The 20612-nt window shown below is 44.7% G+C and overlaps 1 protein-coding gene across 1 annotated transcript in view; it reads right to left on the bottom strand.

Moving 5' to 3' along the window:
• Positions 1–20612, bottom strand: part of LOC141252676 (multidrug and toxin extrusion protein 2-like) — a 577502-nt gene that overhangs the window by 94851 nt on the left and 462039 nt on the right. The window contains exons 12-14 of the mRNA XM_073670545.1: positions 18526–18601; positions 17540–17609; positions 13434–13566 (exon numbers count right to left, since the gene is read on the bottom strand). Coding sequence (XP_073526646.1) covers positions 13434–13566; positions 17540–17609; positions 18526–18601 — 279 coding nt within the window. The remainder of the gene's footprint in view (positions 1–13433; positions 13567–17539; positions 17610–18525; positions 18602–20612) is intronic.

The raw sequence follows: 20612 nt of genomic DNA, 5'->3' as shown, positions 1-20612 counted from the left end.
ATAAAAATGCAATTCCATGTTTTTTGGTTTTTTTTTACAACGTTAACTGAATGCTAAAACTGACCTGCCATTATTATTCTCCAGGTCATTACAAGTTCGCAGACACCAATCATGTATAGGTTCTTTTTGTGGTGAAAAAAAAATCCAACTTTGATTAAAAAAAAAGTTGCCATTTTCCGGGACCCGTAGCATTTTTCGGGATCTGGGGCCGTGTGAGGGCTTATTTTTTGCGCGTCGAGCTGACATTTTTACTGATACCATGTCGGTGCAAATGTGATATTTTGATCGCCCGTTATTGGATTTTATTGCAATGTTGCGACGACCAAAAAAACATAATTCTGGAGTTTAGAATTTTTTTCTCGCTACACTGTTTACCGATTGGATTAATTATTTTTTTATTCTGATAGAACAGGCGATTCTGAATGCGACAAAACCAAATATGTGTATGTGGTTTTCTTTTTATTATTTTATTTTGAATTGGGCGATTTTAAACTTTTATATTTTTTATATTTTTAAAAACATTTTTTTTACACTTTTTGCTTGCTTCAATAGTCTCCATAGGAGACTAGAAGTAGTAGTTTTCTGATTGCTTCTACTGCATACAAGCGATGAGCCTGTATGCAGTAGAAATGCTCACTTGCTATGAGCGCCGACCACTGGGTGACACTCATAGCAAGCGAGACATGACAACCACAGGGGTCTGCTGCAGACCCTGGGGTGTCATGCCAACCCATCGGTGACCCGCGATCATGTGACGGGGTCACCGATGGCGGGGCCTAGGACGCGCTTCCCGGAAGCATGAGTTACATGCCTCTGTCAGAGATTGACAGCGGCATTTAACTGGTTAACAGCCGCGGGTGGATCGCTTGCGGGCACATGTCACCTGTAAGAATCAGTTGACATGTGCCCGGTTCAGTGCGCTGAAGCGGGGGTGATAGCCTATAGCGTACTAATACGTCATATTCACATATCCACAACGTCCAGACACAAGGGCTTGTGTCATTGGCTGCCGAACTCACATGTCCCTCTCCATATAAAGAGCGGACATGTTGTTTTGGCACCATTTTGTCAGTGTAACAGCGCAGAGAGGCTGCTCCTGCCGCTGCTACTGGATAGTGAGAGAGTGAGATAGTTTGCTAGACGGTTGCTTGTAAGTCAGATAGTTTAGATAGATAGGATCCTGTGTGGCTGTGAAATCGACCTTCCAGCAGATCAATAGTTTTTGCTAATAATGTGGTCCAGACACAGACACCAGCCCACATTTCAGCATAGAACTCTGTTGTACTGATATTGTGCTCCATGCAGGAGGACACCTTTGAAACTTTACTTTTTTCTGCTACTACCGTGCTACATAAACCAAGCCACATTTGAGCTTGCAATTGTTTTGTGTTGATCTTCTGCTCCATCCAGGAGTTCACATTAAAAATCTAAGTTTTTTCTAGTAATACCGTGCTACATAAACCAGGCCACATCTGAGCTTGTAATTGTTTTGTGCTGATCTTCTGCTCCATCTAGGAGTTCACATTAAAAATCTAGATTTTTTTTTCTGGTACTACCATGATACAGAAACCAGGCCACATCTGAGCTTGCAATTGTTTTGTGCTGATCTTCTGCTCCATCCAGGAGTTCACATTAAAAATCAAATTTTTTTCTTGTACTACCATGCTACAGAAATCAGGCCACATCTTAGTTGTAATTGTTGTGTTCTGAGGTTCTGCTCCATCCAGGGCTCCACATTAGAAAATCTATTTTTTTCTGGTACTACTGTGCTACATAAACCAGGCCACATCTGAGCTTGTAATTGTTTTGTACTGATCTTCTGCTCAATCCAGGAGTTCACATTAAAATCTAATATCGTGCTCCAGCCACACTATCTGAACAAATAAATACTGATTGGTAATATAGTGACAGGTGACTCACAGGTTTGGGCATAGGTTTGTTAAACAGCTGGTTAAATGAGGGGAATGGTACATCCAACATAAGTGGGAAAAAGCGAGGTCATGGTGGAAGGGGGAATATTCTTGGTGTTCAAGGTGTAATGATAGTGAAAACTCTACTGAACAAACACCGTCACGTCCTATCCAAAAACTTTGACAACTTCTGTTACTGGACGGGCTACTCCACTCCCTTTCTTTGGCAGCAACACAGCGGTACGCCTTGTGGATGAGGGCCAGAAAGAGCAGGTGCTCCAGTGGATGGCAAGCACTGCATCAAGTGGCCTCTCCTCCTCTTTCTCCACCTCAGCATCACACACAATACAGTCCTCAGAGGTGGTACCCCAATTGCCCTTGTTTCCCCCGCGTCACAACTCTCCAACCGTCCAACTGACTTTAGGGAACCACAGATGGGCGATTCTGCAGAACTGTTCACACATTCCAAAGATTCAAAGACTCGAGAGGAGGAAAGCATCTGCACCGATGCCTAAATTTTTTTTCAGTTGGATCTGGGGCTGGAAGAAGCAGGGTCCGAGAAGGATCCTGATTCTAGCCACGTTAACCCCGGGGGGGAAGGGTGATCCTGATGAGACTCAGATACCCGAGGCCCACGTGGACTGTACTGTACTGTCAGAGCAGGATGATGAGGAGGGTGACTCTCAGGGCGAGGAGGGGGAGAACAGAGAGGATGACAATGAGGTTGTAGATTCCATTTGGTGTGAACCCAGAGGCATGCAGCTGAGTAGCACAGCAGAGGAGGTGGAGAAGGAGGAAGTTGAGGAGGTCACGTTGCAGCCTCCCGCACAGACACGGAGTGATGCAACCATGACAAGCACTGCATCCTCATCCACAACTGTAGCTGTAGCCAGCAGCGGTTGAGTGTCTGCAGTTCGCAGGGGCGGCAAGATTTGCCTTGCCTGAGTCTTTTTTGAGACTGCAAAGGATGACCCAACTCACGCTATCTCGCAACTTTGCAAAAAAAGACTCTGTAGAGGCAAAAATTCCAATAATTTGACTACTACAAACATGAACCGGCACATGCGCAATCAACATGCGTTAGTCTGAGAAAATGCGGACTAGCAGACCTCACCAACCACCGGCCCCATCAACCGCATCTGCTGCTTATTCCTCATCAGTCACCATGCCAAGTGTTCTCACACAGGTCTCCGGCTTCAGAACCTCCACTTGTTTACCCGCTCCAGGCAGGGTGAGTGACAGCCCGTCAGCTGTTACGAAAGTGGACATGCCTGCTGTTTTTGTTTCACCGAGCACACCACATCTTTCTCAATCCACCATAACATCTCTGCCTGCACCTCACTCACAGTCCAGCAGTTTGTCGTGTTCACCCTACTTTACCCTCTCTCAGCACAGCAGCCAGTTCTCGGTCCTGCAGTTGTGGTCACATAAAAGATTATTTCATCCTACACATGCCAAAGCTAAGAGCTTGAACTACACCATCTCCAATCTGTTGGGCATTGAAATGCTGCCATTCCACCTGGTGGATACAGACAGTTTCTGAAAGCTGAAGGCTGTCACAGTCCTCCAGTACCAGTTGCCCAGTTGCCATTACTTCTCTAAGAAAGTTGTGCCTGCACTACACCAGCATGTCACAGACAACATCACCCATTCCTTGAGAAAATTTATGTCTGCCAAGTTGCATTTCACCACAGACACCTGAATGAGTAAACATGGCCAGGGGCATTACATCTCGCTGGCTGGGCACTGGGGGACTATGGTGGCTGTGTGGGCAGACAGGGAAGTGACAGCTCCACAAGTCTTGGAATCTCCAATGTTTGCGGGCCAAACCTTTGTATGTAACACTTCCTCGACTTCTTCTGCCTCTTTACCCTCCTCTAGGGCCTCCATCCGCACCCTCAACTTGTGCCTTAATGAGACACGCATTCCAAAAGTGCAGGGAGAACCCCCCCCACCTCCGTACTGCACAGCTAGGGCTCATAGCAATCAGGCAGTGTTAAAATTAATATGCCTTAGAGATCACAGTCATACAGCTCAAGAGTTGTGGACAGCTAACAAGGCCGAGTTTGAGCAATGGCTGTCTCCGCTGAACCTGGAGCCAGGGAAGCCCGTGTGCGATAGCGCTGCGAACCTGGTGGCAGCCCTACGCTCAGGCATTCTCAAACACGTGCCTTCAATGACTCACATCCTCAACCTGGTAGTACAGCGATTTCACTATCCCGGCCTGGATGCACTGCTGCAGAAAGTACCTTCGTCGTGTGCTCACTTCCGCTGTTTGCACCCCACGGTTAACCGGTTGATATGCGATGTGCCGACACGGAGGAATTCGAACCCTGGACATGTTGCAGAAACTGTGGCAGCAGCGACGAGCCCTGAAGCAGTATCTAATTTTGCATAGCCTGGGCCAATGCAGTACGGACGTGGCGCTGCACTATCTGCAACATGATCCTCGTATTGTTAGGATTCGAAATAGTGCTGACTACTGGGTTGCCACTCTGTTAGATCCATGGTACAAGAGTACATTTTGCCAGATGCTTCCTGCTCTGGAAAGGGATACAAGTATACTGGAGTATTGAAACATGTTTGTAGACAACCTTAAGGTTGGAGTTCCCCAAGACAGCAGTGAGGCACACAGTGTGCATAGTAGTTGTAGACTTCCAACCCCGGTAACGTCAATTCATCAAAGCAAAAACATTAGCAGCAGCGTGTCAGAAGTAGAGATGAGCGGTGTTCGACTAGAACTGTTCGCCAATCTCAAATTCGAGCTGTTTTGGGCAGTGTTCGAGTTGTTCGACGAACCCGAATGATTTGCAAAAAATTCGGCTGTTCGAGGTTATGTTCGATAACTGTTCGTGCACCAAAAGCGTGTCCTGCATGTCTGGCGCTATTTAGAGCACCAATCATGCAGGGATTGTCTGCCACTCACTGTAATGCCACAGCCATGGTGGTTGTGGCATTACAGTGATTGCCCAAATCGATGGGAACAGTGCTCACAGTGAAACATGAAAAGCCGGCAATTCAGCAGCGGCATACACCGGTACCCGACAATTTAGAACAGAAAGAATAGAGAATCACACATAGATTAGATAGATAGAAACATGTCAGTCACACATATAAGAAGCACAGTGACAGTGTTGCTTACTGTACTTGTCATTTAGTGTAAAGGATTTATCAAAAAAAAATAATAGTGTTTTCATGCACCGTCTCTTTAAAAAAGCCGGCCGGCAATTCAGCATCTGTACCCGACAATTTAGAATAGAAGGAATAGAGAATCACACATAGATTAGATAGATAGAAACATGTCAGCCACATATATACGAAGTACAGTGACAGTGTTGCTTACTGTACTTGTCATTTAGTGTAAAGGATTTATTTAAAAATATAATAGTGTTTTCGTGCACCGTCTCTTTAAAAAAGCCGGCCGGCAATTCAGCAGCGGTACCTGACAATTTATAACAGACAGAATAGAGCTTCACACATAGATTAGATAGATAGAAACATGTCAGTCACATATATATGAAGTACTGTGACAGTGTTGCTTACTGTACTTGTCATTTACTGCAAAGGATTTATTAAAAAAAATAATAGTGTTTTCATGCACCGTCTCTTTAAAAAAGCCGGCCGGCAATTCAGCATCTGTACCCGACAATTTATAACAGACAGAATAGAGCTTCACACATAGATTAGATAGATAGAAACATGTCAGTCACATATATAATAAGTACAGTGACAGTGTTGGTTACTGTACTTGTCATTTAGTATTAAAATAAAGGATTTATTATTAAAAAAAATTGGCGTGGGGTTCCCCGTAATTTTAGTCTCTAGCGGAGGTTAAGCAGACAGCTGGGGCAGATGTTTGAAGCCTGGGAAGGGGGTAATACCCACGGAGCTTCCCAGGCTACTAATATCAGCCCCCAGCTGAATACCTAGCCTTTACTAGCTATTAAAATGGGGGACCCCCCAAAAAAATGACGTGGAGTCCCCCCTAATTTAATAGCTAGCAAAGGCTAGGCAGACAGCTGGGGGCTGATATTAATAGCCCAGGAAGGGAACCATGAATATTGGCCCCCTCCCAGGCTAGTAACACCAGCCGTCAGCCGCCCCAGAAATGGCGCATCCATAGGATGCGCCAATTCTGGCACTTAGCCTCGCTCTTCCACGCTGCCCTGGTGCGGTGGCAGGGGGTAATAGGGTTGGGGTTGATGTCAGCTTATAATGCCAGCTGACATCAAGCCCAGGTTAGTAATGGAGAGGCGTCTATAAGACACCCCCATTACTAACCCCATAGTCAAAGTTAAAAGAAAACACAAACACCCAGAATAAAGTCCTTTAATTGAAATAAAGACACATTCCTTTATTGTTCTAAATTAAACCATACTTACCGTCACGCCCATTCCAGCTGAAGCCAATGTCTTCTGCAATAAAAGTAAAATAATAAAGCAACCTCATCCTTACCTTTCCATGGTTCCCACGACAGCTTCAGCTCTGCTACATCGAGATGAAAGGCTGGACCGCAGCAGAACGCTGCCATCCAGCCTGTCATCCCGCAGACACTGAGAAGCGCAGGCATGCTTGCGCTCTGCAGTGTCTGGCTGTGACGGCATAAAGATGAGACGAGCTCATGTCCAATGAACTCGGCGCACCTCATGCACGTCAATGACAGCGTGGGAGAATTCTCCTGCACTCAGCACTTCAGCGTGAGAATTCTCCCACGCTGTCAGTGACGTGCATGAGGTCAGCTGAGTTCATTGGACATGAATGAGCTCACCTCATGCACGTCACTGACAGCGTGGGAGAATTCTCACGCTGTAGCGCTGAGTGCAGGAGAATTTTCCCACGCTGTCAGTGACGTCCATGAGGTGAGCTGAGATCATTGGACATGAATGAGCTCACCTCATGCACGTCACTGACAGCGTGGGAAAATTCTCCTGCACTCAGCACTTCAGCGTGAGAATTTTCCCACGCTGTCAGTGAAGTGCATGAGGTGAGCTCATTCATGTCCAATGAACTCAGCTGACCTCATGTACGTCACTGACAGCGTGGGAGAATTTTCACGCTGAAGTGCTGAGTGCAGGAGAATTCTCCCACGCTGTCAGTGACGTGCATGAGGTGCGCCGAGTTCATTGGACATGAGCTTGTCTCATCTTTATGCCGTCACAGCGAGACACTGAGGAGCGCAAGCATGCCTGCGCTTCTGAGTGTCCGCGGGATGACAGGCTGGATGGCAGCGTTCTGCTGCGGTCCAGCCTGTCATCTCGATGTAGCAGAGCTGAAGCTGTCGTGGGAACCATGGAAAGGTAAGGATGAGGTTGCTTTATTATTTTACTTTTATTGCAGAAGACATTGGCTTCAGCTGGAATGGGCGTGACTGTAAGTATGGTTTAATTTAGAACAATAAAGAATTGTGTGTTTATTTCAATTAAAGGACTTTATTCTGGGTGTTGTGTTTTTTTAAATACTTTACTAGAAATTCATGGTGGTCATGTCTAATATTGGCGTGACCCCATGAATTTCGGGCTTAGGGCCAGCTGATAATGCCAAGCTGGCCTTAACCCCTTTATTACCCAGTGAGCCACCGCACCAGGGCCCTGGATGAGTTGGGTACAGCGCCAGAAGATGGCGCTTCTATGAACGCGCCATTTTCCGGGGCGGCTGCGGACTGCAATATGCAGCGGGTGGGGTCCAGAAAGCTTGGGCCTCCCTGCGCTGCAGATTCCAGCCCCCAGCTGCCTAGTTGTACCTGGCTGGGCACAAAAATAGGGCGAAGCCCCACGCATTTTTTTTTTAAATTATTTCATGAAATTCATGGAATAATTAAGAAAAAAAGGGCTTCCCTATATTGTTGTGTCCAACCAGGTACAAATAGGCAGCTGGTGGTTGGGGGCAGCCCGTCCCTGCCTGCTGTACCTGGCTGGACACAAATATAGTGTGAAGCCCCACGTCAATTTTTTTTTAATTATTTCATGAAATAATTTTTTTAAAAAAGGGCTTCCCTATATTGTTGTGTCTGGCCAGGTACAAATAGGCAGCTGGTGGTTGGGGGCAGCCCGTTCCTGCCTGCTGTACCTGACTGGACACAAATATAGGGCGAAGCCCCACGTCAATTTTTTTTAAATTATTTCAGGAAATTCATGAAATAATGAAAAAAAAATTGATGTGGGGCTTCGCCCTATATTTGTGTCCAGTCAGGTACAGCAGGCAGGAACGGGCTGCTCCCAACCACCAGCTGCCTATTTGTACCTAGCCGGACACAACAATATAGGGAAGCCCTTTTTTTCTTAATTATTCCATGAATTTCATGAATTTAAAAAAAAAATACGTGGAGCTTCGCCCTATTTTTGTGTCCAGCCAGGTACAACTAGGCAGCTGGGGGCTGGAATCTGCAGCGCAGGGAGGCCCAAGCTTTCTGGGCCCCACCCGCTGCAAATTGCAGTCCGCAGCCGCCCCGGAAAATGGCGCGTTCATAGAAGCGCCATCTTCTGGCGCTGTACCCAACTCATCCAGGGCCCTGGTGCGGTGGCTCACTGGGTAATAAAGGGGTTAAGGCCAGCTTGGCATTATCAGCTGGCCCTAAGCCCGAAATTCATGGGGTCACGCCAATATTAGACATGACCACCATGAATTTCTAGTAAAGTATTTAAAAAAAACACAAACACCCAGAAAAAAGTCCTTTAATTGAAATAAACACACAATTCTTTATTGTTCTAAATTAAACCATACTTACTGCCACGCCCATTCCAGCTGAAGCCAATGATCTCCTGCAATAAAAGTAAAATAATAAAGCAACATCATCCTTACCTTTCCATGGCTCCCACGACAGCTTCAGCTCTGCTACATCGAGATGACAGGCTGGACCGCAGCAGAACGCTGCCATCCAGCCTGTCATCCCGCAGACACTGAGAAGCGCAGGCATGCTTGCGCTCCTCAGTGTCTGGCTGTGACGGCATCCAGATGAGCCGAGGTCATGTCCAATGAACTCGGCTCACCTCATGCACGTCACTGACAGCGTGGGAAAATTCTCACGCTGAAGCGCTGAGTGCAGGAGAATTTTCCCACGCTGTCAGTGACGTACATGAGGTGAGCCGAGTTCATTGTCGGCTCATCTGGATGCCGTCACAGTCAGACACTGAGGAGCGCAAGCATGCCTGCGCTTCTCAGTGTGTGCGGCATGGCAAGCTGGATGGCAGCGTTCTGCTGCGGTCCAGCCTGTCATCTCGATGTAGAAGAGCTGGAGCTGTCCTGGGAACCATGGAAAGGTAAGGATGAGGTTGCTTTATTATTTTTCTTTTATTGCAGGAGATCGTTGGCTTCAGCTGGAATGGGCGTGATGGTAAGTATGGTTTAATTTAGAACAATAAAGAATTGTGTCTTTATTTCAATTAAAGGACTTTATTCTGGGTGTTTGTGTTTTTTTTTTAACTTTGACTATGGGGTTAGTAATGGGGGTGTCTTATAGACGCCTCTCCATTACTAACCTGGGCTTGATGTCAGCTGGCATTATAAGCTGACATCAACCCCAACCCTATTACCCCCTGCCACCGCACCAGGGCAGCGTGGAAGAGCGAGGCTAAGGGCCAGAATTGGCGCATCCTATGGATGCGCCATTTCTGGGGCGGCTGAGGGCTGGTGTTTCTAGCCTGGGAGGGGGCCAATATTCATGGCTCCCTTCCTGGGCTATTAATATCAGCCCCCAGCTGTCTGCCTAGCCTTTGCTAGCTATTAAATTAGGGGGGACCCCACGTCATTTTTTTGGGGGGGTCCTCCATTTTAATAGCTAGTAAAGGCTAGGTATTCAGCTGGGGGCTGATATTAGTAGCCTGGGAAGCTCCGTGGGTATTACCCCCTTCCCAGGCTTCAAACATCTGCCCCAGCTGTCTGCTTAACCTCCGCTAGAGACTAAAATTACGGGGAACCCCACGCCAATTTTTTTTAATAATAAATCCTTTATTTTAATACTAAATGACAAGTACAGTAACCAACACTGTCACTGTACTTATTATATATGTGACTGACATGTTTCTATCTATCTAATCTATGTGTGAAGCTCTATTCTGTCTGTTATAAATTGTCGGGTACAGATGCTGAATTGCCGGCCGGCTTTTTTAAAGAGACGGTGCATGAAAACACTATTATTTTTTTTAATAAATCCTTTGCAGTAAATGACAAGTACAGTAAGCAACACTGTCACAGTACTTCATATATATATGACTGACATATTTCTATCTATCTAATCTATGTGTGAAGCTCTATTCTGTCTGTTATAAATTGTCGGGTACCGCTGCTGAATTGCCGGCCGGCTTTTTTAAAGAGACGGTGCACGAAAACACTATTATATTTTTTAATAAATCCTTTACACTAAATGACAAGTACAGTAAGCAACACTGTCACTGTACTTCGTATATATGTGGCTGACATGTTTCTATCTATCTAATCTATGTGTGATTCTCTATTCCTTCTATTCTAAATTGTCGGGTACAGATGCTGAATTGCCAGCCGGCTTTTTTAAAGAGACGGTGCATGAAAACACTATTATTTTTTTAAATAAATTCTTTGCAGTAAATGACAAGTACAGTAAGCAACACTGTCACAGTACTTCATATATATGTGACTGACATGTTTCTATCTATCTAATCTATGTGTGAAGCTCTATTCTGTCTGTTATAAATTGTCGGGTACCGCTGCTGAATTGCCGGCCGGCTTTTTTAAAGAGACGGTGCACGAAAACACTATTATATTTTTTAATAAATCCTTTACACTAAATGACAAGTACAGTAAGCAACACTGTCACTGTACTTCATATATATGTGACTGACATGTTTCTATCTATCTAATCTATGTGTGATGCTCTATTCCTTCATGTCTAAATTGTCGGGTACCGGTGTATGCCGCTGCTGAATTGCCGGCCGGCTTTTTTAAAGAAAGCGTCTTCTGAGCAGTTTGTCAGCTTTTGGACACCTTTGAAGGTGTTTTCTGTGTGTTTCTATGTGTTTTTGTTTGCCTGCCATTGGTTTTAACGGTGTTCGACGGTGTTCTAAGGTGTTCGACGAACAGTTCGACGAACAGTTCCTCGAACATCCCGGTGTTCGACGAACCGAACCGAACCCGAACACTACGGGGGTGGCTCAACACTAGTCAGAAGCAATTTCTGTGAGTCGTTTCACACATTTTTTAGACCAGCCTGTGCACCAGCACAACAAAGTACAAGTCTGACACGTAGTGAACGACTGGAGAGGATGGTGCAGGAGTATCTCAAGCTCAATATCAATGCCATCAGGGAGGGTTTGGACCCTTTTACATTTTGGAAGTTTTGTCATGCCCAGCAGCCAGCGTTCTCTCAGAATGTGTCTTCAGCGCTGCTGGTGGTATCCTGGCAGATAACCACATCCTGCTGTCCTCTGAAAGTGTAGACCGCCTAACTTTCATCAAGATGAACAAGTCATGGATCTCCAAGGACTTTTGCACCCCGATCACAGACTGTGCAGACTAGACGATGGTGTAATTTTTAGTGTGCTGCATTGATCTTGCGTTATTGCAGTCTGTGACACCTTTGTCGTGGCTTCTGTGCCTGCTTTTGCTACTGCTGCTGATGTTAGCAATAATTTTTTCAAATGTGGAGACTCCAAGTCGGGTCTCCATCTGGTGTGTTTCTTGTAGTGGAAAGGGTGACAGTCCCCATTATACTATTTCTACTCTGGTGAAATTTATACTACTTTTGTGGTGTATGGCAATAATTTTTTAAAATGTGGAGGTTCAAAGTTGGGTCTCCATCTTGTGTGTTTCCTGTAGTGGAAAGGGTGTCAGTCCCCATTATACTATTTCTACTCTGGTGAAATTGATTCCACTTTTGTGGTGTATGGCAATAATTTTTTGAAATGTGGAGACTCCAAGTTGGGTCTCCTTGATGTGTATTGCTTGTAGCAGGAGGGCTAGCAGACCGGCAGGCCTGCACTTACTTTCAGTCAGCTACCTGTGTTACTATCCTTAAAATGTTCCTAGCAATGGTGGTCTACAAAACTGACATTTGTGCCACCTGAGTGTGGCTGAGCAGAAAAGCAGGTTGAGCTGTTGCATGTGGTATCAGGGCTCCCAGCATATCAGGCCTACACCGATCCCTCACCCACCTCATCTTAATTTGAACTTAAATTCAAAGATGTAAATGCTGGCCCAGACTCTGACACCTCATGCATGGCCCATGGCTGACTGCTGCTGTGCCTTAAAATTTGTACTGTGGGTCAATTGATGCCACTTTTCCCCGTGTCTGCCCCTAATTTGAAGGTGTTGTCTATGCGCTTGGTTTTGACTCCCATTGAATGCAATGGGATTTGTATATGTTCGACAAACTGTCTGAAGAACTATTCGGCAAACATCGGCAAAGTGGTCGATCGGAACCAAATCGAACCTTGCAAGGTTCGCTTATCTCTAATGGCAACCTTTGACACACTCAAGGCAAGAATGAATGTGTTACATGGTTGTTATTCTACAACAATGATCTGTCACCAATTTATCTATGAACTTGCTATGTTATCATCATCATTTCAGTTAGCCATTAAAAGATATCAACCAATGAAGACTCTCAATTTTGACTATTTTTCTGCCAGTTTGTTGGAATAAATACATACAAAGTATGGTGTTTGTGCTGAATGGCATATTTATGGAGGTGATGTACCACTTTCTTCAGGCACATACTAATGTGATAAAAAGAAACATGGTAGGTCAAAACTGATACACCAATCGGAGGTCAAAACTGATACATTAATCAGCAATCAAGTGAAAAAATATTTTTAATGATTTATTGCACACTATGAACCCCAGGCAACATAATAGTTTATGGGTATGTGTACACAAAGTATTTCTGCTGCAAACACTGGAGTGTTGGCGGGAAAAGCACAGAATTAAATACGCACGTTTTTGCGTGCGTTTTTGATGTGTTTTTTATGCATTTTTTTCACTAGTCTTTAGAATCGGTGAAGAATGCTGCAAAAACGCTGAAAGAATTAACACACTGCAGATATGAAACTGCTTCAAATTAGCAAGAAAAAAATAAGCAACATGTGCACAAGATTTGATAAATCTCAATCACTTTGTAAGGACAGTAACTTGGTGCATTTTTCACTGCAAAAACGTACGGAAATAACAAAGGTAAAAAGCGGAAAAAACTGTTTATGCACAGTGTGATTTTTATATATTGCCATCTTGGGAAAATTTATAAAAATTCTAAATCATAGCAACATTTATATAACTACATAGACCTTCTTACTGACTACAGAGTCAAACATTTTTAAAACTAATACTTGCAAGGTGTGTAATAAAGGGTTAACACATGTAATAGGCATATTAAATATTTACTTTTTTATTCAAATGTATGTAAATATATTGGTAATGTAACACTGCCATAGTTTAATGAAGACACCACTTTGTTAGCGGTTAGATTGTTCTTTTACATTACCTTAATCTTTATATACTGTCTGCATTCACCTTAAGCTAAAGTTGTAGATACATGCTTAGATAAGCTAGTGATCTCACCTACGATTCCAAGTTTCGCTCGAAACATCAGTGAAATTCCAAGTGGCAGTCCAATAGCATAGTAGCCAATGGCATTGGTAATAGCTCCAATCATTTGCTTTCCTAATCCTCTCAGTACTCCTCCGCTGGAAAACTGCAATATATTTTTAAATGCTATCAGACGCTTTACTTTTTAAAATACTACTAATAATCAATGTATTATTAATAGCAGTAAATATCACAAAGCCAGGTTCTAAACAGGAAATTGATTTCTATTTTATAAGTATGTACTAGTCTTAACCCCTTTAACACCTAAGGTAGTTTTGCACGTTAATGACCAGGCCAATTTTTACAATTCTGACCACTGTCACTTTATGATAATAACTCTGGAACGCTTCAACGGATCCCACTGATTCTGAGACTGTTTTTTTTCGTTACCTGTTGTACTTCATGATAGTGGTAACATTTATTTAATAAGGCTGCCTTTTAGTCATGAAAAAAATGGAAATTTGGTGAAAATTTTGAAAATATCGCAATATTCTAACTTTGAATTTTCATGCCCTTAAATCAGAGAGATATGTCACACAAAATAGCTCATAAATAACATTTCCCACATGTCTACTTTACATCAGCACAATTTTGGAACCCAAATTTTTTTTAGACGACCTCCTCCTGATATGGGAGGGAGATCATAATTTTGTTACAGCTTTCATTCAGTATATTAACCAGAATGATATGAATTTGAAATTTACTCATGACATACAAAATTTGGTGATTAATTTTTTGGATGTTACTCTTAGCAACAAATAATATTACTGTTTCTCTCTATAGAAAAAATATGGCAAGGAACTCTACTCTTTTGGCTACTTCTTGCCACTTCAAACAAGTTAAAAACATTCCTACAGGTGAACTAACTAGAATTAAAAGAAATACTACAGTGGAGTCCACCTTTACACAGGAAGCCTCTGAGGTCAAACAACGACTTAAAAGTATGAAAATTTCCTTCCTGGATGTTGAAACGAGCAGATACTATAGTTAATGAAATACCAAGAACAAAGAAAAAGATATTAAGTTAGAATCTAAACCACAAGTTGTTAATTTTGTGTCTACCTATAGTCCGCAGTTTACTGCAATTAAACAAATAGTGAATAAACAACTTCCCATTTTATACCAAGACAAAAAAAATGCTCTTTCTGACCCTGTCAGATTTTTAGCTAATAAAGAGATCTCAGGAGATGAGATCTCGGCTCCCGAGATCTCAATCTGAGCATGTGACGTGCCCCCTGGGCCATATTCAGGGGATACCCGGAGCCGGATGGCGGATAGGGGTAGTAGTCCTTGTGGCGGTGACCCGGTCCGTGCCCAGGGTGTCAAACTAAGTGGCAGTCTATGGCAGTAGATGTTAACTTGATCGACTACGCCACCCGTTGAGTGCGGCTTTGAAGCCGCCGCTGCAGAACAGTCCACTGAGGCCAGGTGTATGAGGATGTGCAGCGTGGTGGTATAACCCCCAACGGGAGGGGTATGGCCTCAGGGCAGCAGGGATAGATGATGGGGGTGATGGTGGTACACGAGCGCAACAAAGACAACTCGGAGTCTTGGTGGTGCAGTTCAGGGTCTTTACTCACGGTTACTCGGTTACTGCTCCAGGCCACCGCTGCAGAGGTGGCCGCCTGTGTCGCGCTGTGCTCACCAGGTGAGGGGCTCGGTTAACTCCCAGGTCTTTCTGGAGTGCTTTGCAGGACCCCCTTTATGTCCCCTGTCTCTGGTCTTCAACCCCACTAGTGACCACGCTTATGTCCAGCTGCCTCGGACCTTCTTGGTGGGCAAACGTTGGCCTGCGTTTCCCAGGTCCTATGTGGTGCCTTTCTAGCGGGTGTGGTGAGGGGCTGCTCCACATGTAATGTCGCAGCCTCCGGTTCTTAGTTGAGGGAGTTTCTCTCCTCCACTAATTTGGGATCCGGTTCCCATCTTCTTGACCTGACCCCCCTACTCAGGTAGCGGCGGGCGTGTGGTGGCTACCAGCCAGTCCACACCCCTGGGGTCCCCTCTGTCCTTCCTGGAGCCCAGTCTGCTCCTCTTCCTCCTTCTTCCCTCCTCCAGGCTCAGGCCTCCTGACAGGGCCTGCCTGTGGAGCAGAGCCCATAAAGCAGCTCTGCTCCCTGTCTTCTCCTCTCTCAACTCCCTCCCTTTCCAAGATGGTGCCTCCCTTTATACTCCTGTACAGAGTGCACCCAGGATCTACTTCCCCCACACACACACTACCGGGTTCCCTTCTCTAGGTGTTCCCTCCCCCCACTCCAGCCAGGGACATGCTCACTCGTGCCTGCATAACTAATGGGAGCACCGTCGAGCTGTCCCCCGGAAATGTGGTGTAGTGCATGTGGGTGTTAGGGTCCTGAGCCACACTCCATCCTTACCTGGAAGTGAGATATCGCACATCTGGGTGAGATGCAATACCTCTGTAGCAACCGAACCCTCGGGGTGCTACACATGCACCGCCTCCGGCGGCCATTTTCCTGGAGACCGCCGCATGGAACAGTATGGAAGGTGCGGGGCTTCGGCTTTTACAAAATGTCGGTGGAGCCCCCGCACCGGACACCTACTGCAAGCCCGGAGACCACAGCCCAGGAACCACAGGCCGAGGACCGCAGCCACCTCCGAACACCCCGCCTGACCCTGCAGTATCTTCAGCATCCCGTCCGCATCTCCGGGACCCGCTCCATCGCAGCCGGTAAGGTACTTTCGCTTTCTAAGACACACCCCTATTTTCCCCCCAAGTCTGGGGGATAAAAGTGCATCTTATAAAGCGAAAAATATGGTATATTTTTTTATTTTTCCTTATAGTTCATTCATTGTTTGTCTTTTTCTAACATTTGGAATTGTTACAGGTGGGTTTTTAATTATCAGTTGGGATAGGTTGTTAGGTTGTGCTTACCCACATGCATAGTCAGGATATGACATATAACGCCAGTATGCACGAGGTGAAAGAATATTTTCCGAAACGTGTTTGCCGCTACTAGGGCCCCCTGACTTTACATATTTTTTGTCTCTATATGTTTCTACATGATATTTTAAAGGAATAATAATTAAATACAGTTTTTATGAAGTTTTTTACTTTGGAATTTTTTTTTCTTCAAATTTTTTTTGATAGGAAGTTATAAGGGTTAAAAGTTGACCAGCAATTTCAAATTTTTCCAACAAAATTTATAAAACCATTTTTTTAGATACCACATCACATTTGAAGTGACTTTGAGGGGCCTTTATGACAGAAAATACCCAAAAGTGACACCATTCTCAAAACTGCACCCCTCAAGGTGCTCACAACCACATTCAAGAAGTTTATTAACCCTTCAAGTGCTTCACAGGAATTTTTGGAATGTGTAAGAAAACAATGAACATTTAACTTTTTTTCACAAAAATGTTCCTTTAGAACCAAATTTTTTTATTTTCTCAAGTGTAGCAATGAAAAATGGACCATAAAATTTGTTGTGCAATTTCTCCTGAGTACGCCGATACCCCATATGTGGGAAAAACCCACTGTTTGGGCACACAGCAGGGCTTGGAAGGGAAGAAATGCCATTTGACTTTTTGAGTGTAAAATTTGCTTGAATAATTAGTGGAAGCACTCTATTGAAATTTCATGTACATAATTGCCGCATGATTCTTGTTTCCTATGTTTGGTGCAAGGATTAACTTGATGTGTGGCTGTATAAACAGCATATTGCATATATGGAGATATTTATTGGAGTAATGCTGTACATGGCTAGCTATTAAATACATGTGCATATGCTTAAATATACGAATATATCTTCAAGTGACTTGCTGTATAATGTGCGTTGCTGCTCACCCTACACGGACTATAATCTGAGTCTTTCTTATTACACCTCTATGCATTTTTAAATAATCTAATTGTGGTATGTGTATTTATATTTATTTAAAACATTTCATGATTTTAGAAGTGTATGACTCCAGTTGTTGTTTGTAGGTATTATATTTATGATGGAGTTCACTGTCCATAAATATCGTGTTGCAATTGGGACAAATGGTGGGAGATCACTGTGATTAACTATTAAGATTCCCCAATATGTGGTTTTCTGTGAATTTAATAATAATACTATACTTACATTTGTTGCATCACAAATGTGAAATGGAGTAAATATTAGCATGATTTGTGAAATCAAGATGACAATATCCCTGGAAAAATATATAAAACAATTGTGAGGCCATGTTCACATGTAGCAGATATGCTCTAGAATTTCCATCCAAATTTGCAAGCAGCATATTACTTTAGCAACAACAAATCTCATGTTACAGATCTCCAAAAGTGTAAAAATAACTGGAAGTTGACATGTATTACAGACTTTAAATCTGCAGCATATCAATTCTTGTTGCAAAATTGTCGTAGAATTCTTGAAGATTTTCTCCATTGAGTTCAATGAGGAAGTCAAAATCTGCAATACACATCAACTGCAAAAACATTTTTCATTAAGATTAAAATGGATGGAAAAAAAGAGAACTATAACGTACACTCCTTCCTTAGTGCTTCCTTGACTCCTTTGCCTGGTCTTTTTTGATGTCCCAGATGTGACCACTGCAGCTAATCAGAAGCTGCTGCAGTCAGATGGGACAAGATTTGATCCTCAAGAGCCGGAATTGTACAGAGACCAACAGGTTACCAGGGAGGGGAACCAACGAGACACCAGGGGTAGTTAGCATAATTTATTGTTTATTTTAATTTTTCAGCAAGCAAATATGCAAACAAATCTGCACCAAAAATCTGTAGATTCTTGCAGAATTTCAGTGGAGTTTCACAACATGTGAACATAATCACATAATCTACTAGCATAATATCTGTACATCCTCCTCCACCCATCAAGATGATTTTCATCTTCTTAGGCTTCATTCACACTTCAGTTATTTTGCAACAGTGTTTGTATGTCAAAACCAGGGGTGGAAGTTACAGAGAAAAACTATAATTGAAAGATTGACACCTGTTCTGTGTTTTGGAGACACTCCTGGTTTTGGCATACAAATTCTGATAAAATGGTGATCAAAAACACTGATGTGTGAATGAGACCTAAGTTTTAAACCTATTTCTATTTTTACCCACCTATCTGTTGTAAAAACGTAGCCAATTACTTTCTTCAGTGCAGCAAAAATACACCCAGTCGTCAAGCCAGATAATACTAAGAAATAAAAAATATAACAAAGAAATATGAAGCTAATGTTTTTCTTTTACATAACAAACTTCAAAGCATTAATGTACAATCATAAAAGTAAAAATAAAATGATTTGCTCACATAAATAAGTTTATTGTCAAGACCTTGTATACATCGGTACAAATAAAATCCTATGGCTTGATCCTAGGCAGTGGCGTACCGCCAATGGCGGCAGGCCACGCGACTGCTATGGGGCCCGTGAGCCGTGGGGGCCCCATAGCAGTCCAGGGGCGGACATACCGCTGCCGGTGCAGCTGCGCCGGGGGGCCCGCCAGTGCAGCTGCTCCCTGCCAGCGGCGGGCAGGGAGCGATCCCTGCAGCTCCGCTGCTGACAGGAGGAGAATGGCAGCGGAGCAGAAGGGATTCCTCCTCTGCTTCCTCCCTGACCCAGGCGCGCGCAGCTTGATGATGTCATCATGCCCCGTGCGCCTGTGTCAGGTAAGAAGCTGCCGGCAACTAGGAGGATGCTGCAGGGGAGCGAGCTGAGGTAAGTTGTTGTTATTTGTTTTTTTTACCGCTGGGGAGCGGAGGTGGGGAGAGCAATGATGGGATGGTGGGGCTGAGGAGAGCAATAATGGGTCTGGGGAGAGAAATTATGGGATGGTGGGGCTGGGAAGAGCAATAATGGGTCTGGGGAGAGAAATTATGGGATGGTGGGGCTGGGGAGAGCAATAATGGGGCTTATGGGGCTGGGGAGAGGAATGATGGGGCTGATGGGGCTGTGGAGAGGAATGATGGGGCTGGGAAGAGCAATAATGGGGCTCATGGGGCTGGGGAGAGCAATGATGGGGTTAAGGAGAGCAAGGATGGGGTAGGGGAGAGCAATGATGGGGCTTATGGGGCTTGGGAGAGCAATGATGGGGCTGGGGAGAGCAATGATGGGGATGGTGGGGCTGGGGAGAGAAATGATGGGGCTGGAGAGATCAATGATGGGGATGGTGGGGCTGGGGAGATCAATTATGGTGATGGGGGGCTGGGGAGAGCAATGGTGGGGATGAAGGGGCTGGGGAGAGCAATGATGGGGCTGGGGAGAGCAATGATGGGGATGGTGGAGATGGGGAGAGCAGTGATGGGGTTGGAGAGAGCAATGATGGGGATAGTGGGGCTGGGGAGAGCAATGATAGGGATGTGGGGAAGGAGAGAGCAATGATGGGTTGCTGGGAGAGAGCAATGATGGGAGTGCAGGGAGAGAGCAATGATGGGGGTGCTGTGAGAGCAATGATGGTGCTGTGAGAGAGCAATGACGGGGTGCTCAGTAAGAGCAATGACGGGGTGCTGGTACAGAGCAATGACGGGGGTGCTGGGAGAGAGCAATGACAGGGGTGCTGGGAGAGAGCAATGATGAGGGTGCTGGGAGAGAGAAATGACGGGGGTGTTGGGAGAGAGCAATGACGAGGGTGCTGGGAGAGAGCAATGATCGGGGTGCTGGAACAGAGCAATGATGGAGGTGCTGGGACAGAGCAATGATGAGGGTGCTGGGACAGAGCAATGATGGGAGTGATGGGAGAGAGCAATGACGGGGGTGCTGGGACAGAGCAATGATGGAGGTGCTGGGACAGAGCAATGATGGAGGTGCTGGGACAGAGCAATGATGAGGGTGCTGGGAGAGAGCAATGATGAGGGTGCTGGGAGAGAGCAATGATGAGGGTGCTGGGAGAGATCAATGATGGGGGTTTCATTTTGCTTGTACTGTAAAGCCTTGTATATTTTCCGTGTGCACATAGCCTTACAGTTAATTGGGGAGAGTCACAGAGACTGAATAATTTATATTATTGACTGGTGGAGATTATAGTTAATGGGGGGCACAGTGCTGCTTATCACTTTATATTTTGATTACTAAGTGGCTAATAGTATATTAATGGGGGGGGGGTACATATCTGTAGTCAGTAGCGTAGTGTGGGGGAGATGCATGTCCAATATATGTGTCCTTGTTATTTTCTAGGCTGGAGATCATCGTGACAAGACAAGTCGTGGCTGG

The sequence above is a fragment of the Phyllobates terribilis genome, unplaced genomic scaffold, assembly GCF_046119375.1.
Source record: "Phyllobates terribilis strain yellow unplaced genomic scaffold, ASM4611937v1 Scaffold_2__4_contigs__length_985480577, whole genome shotgun sequence".
Lineage (NCBI taxonomy): Eukaryota > Metazoa > Chordata > Amphibia > Anura > Dendrobatidae > Phyllobates > Phyllobates terribilis.
Note: the sequence above shows the minus strand (reverse complement) of the source record. Positions and strands in the feature narration are given on the sequence as shown.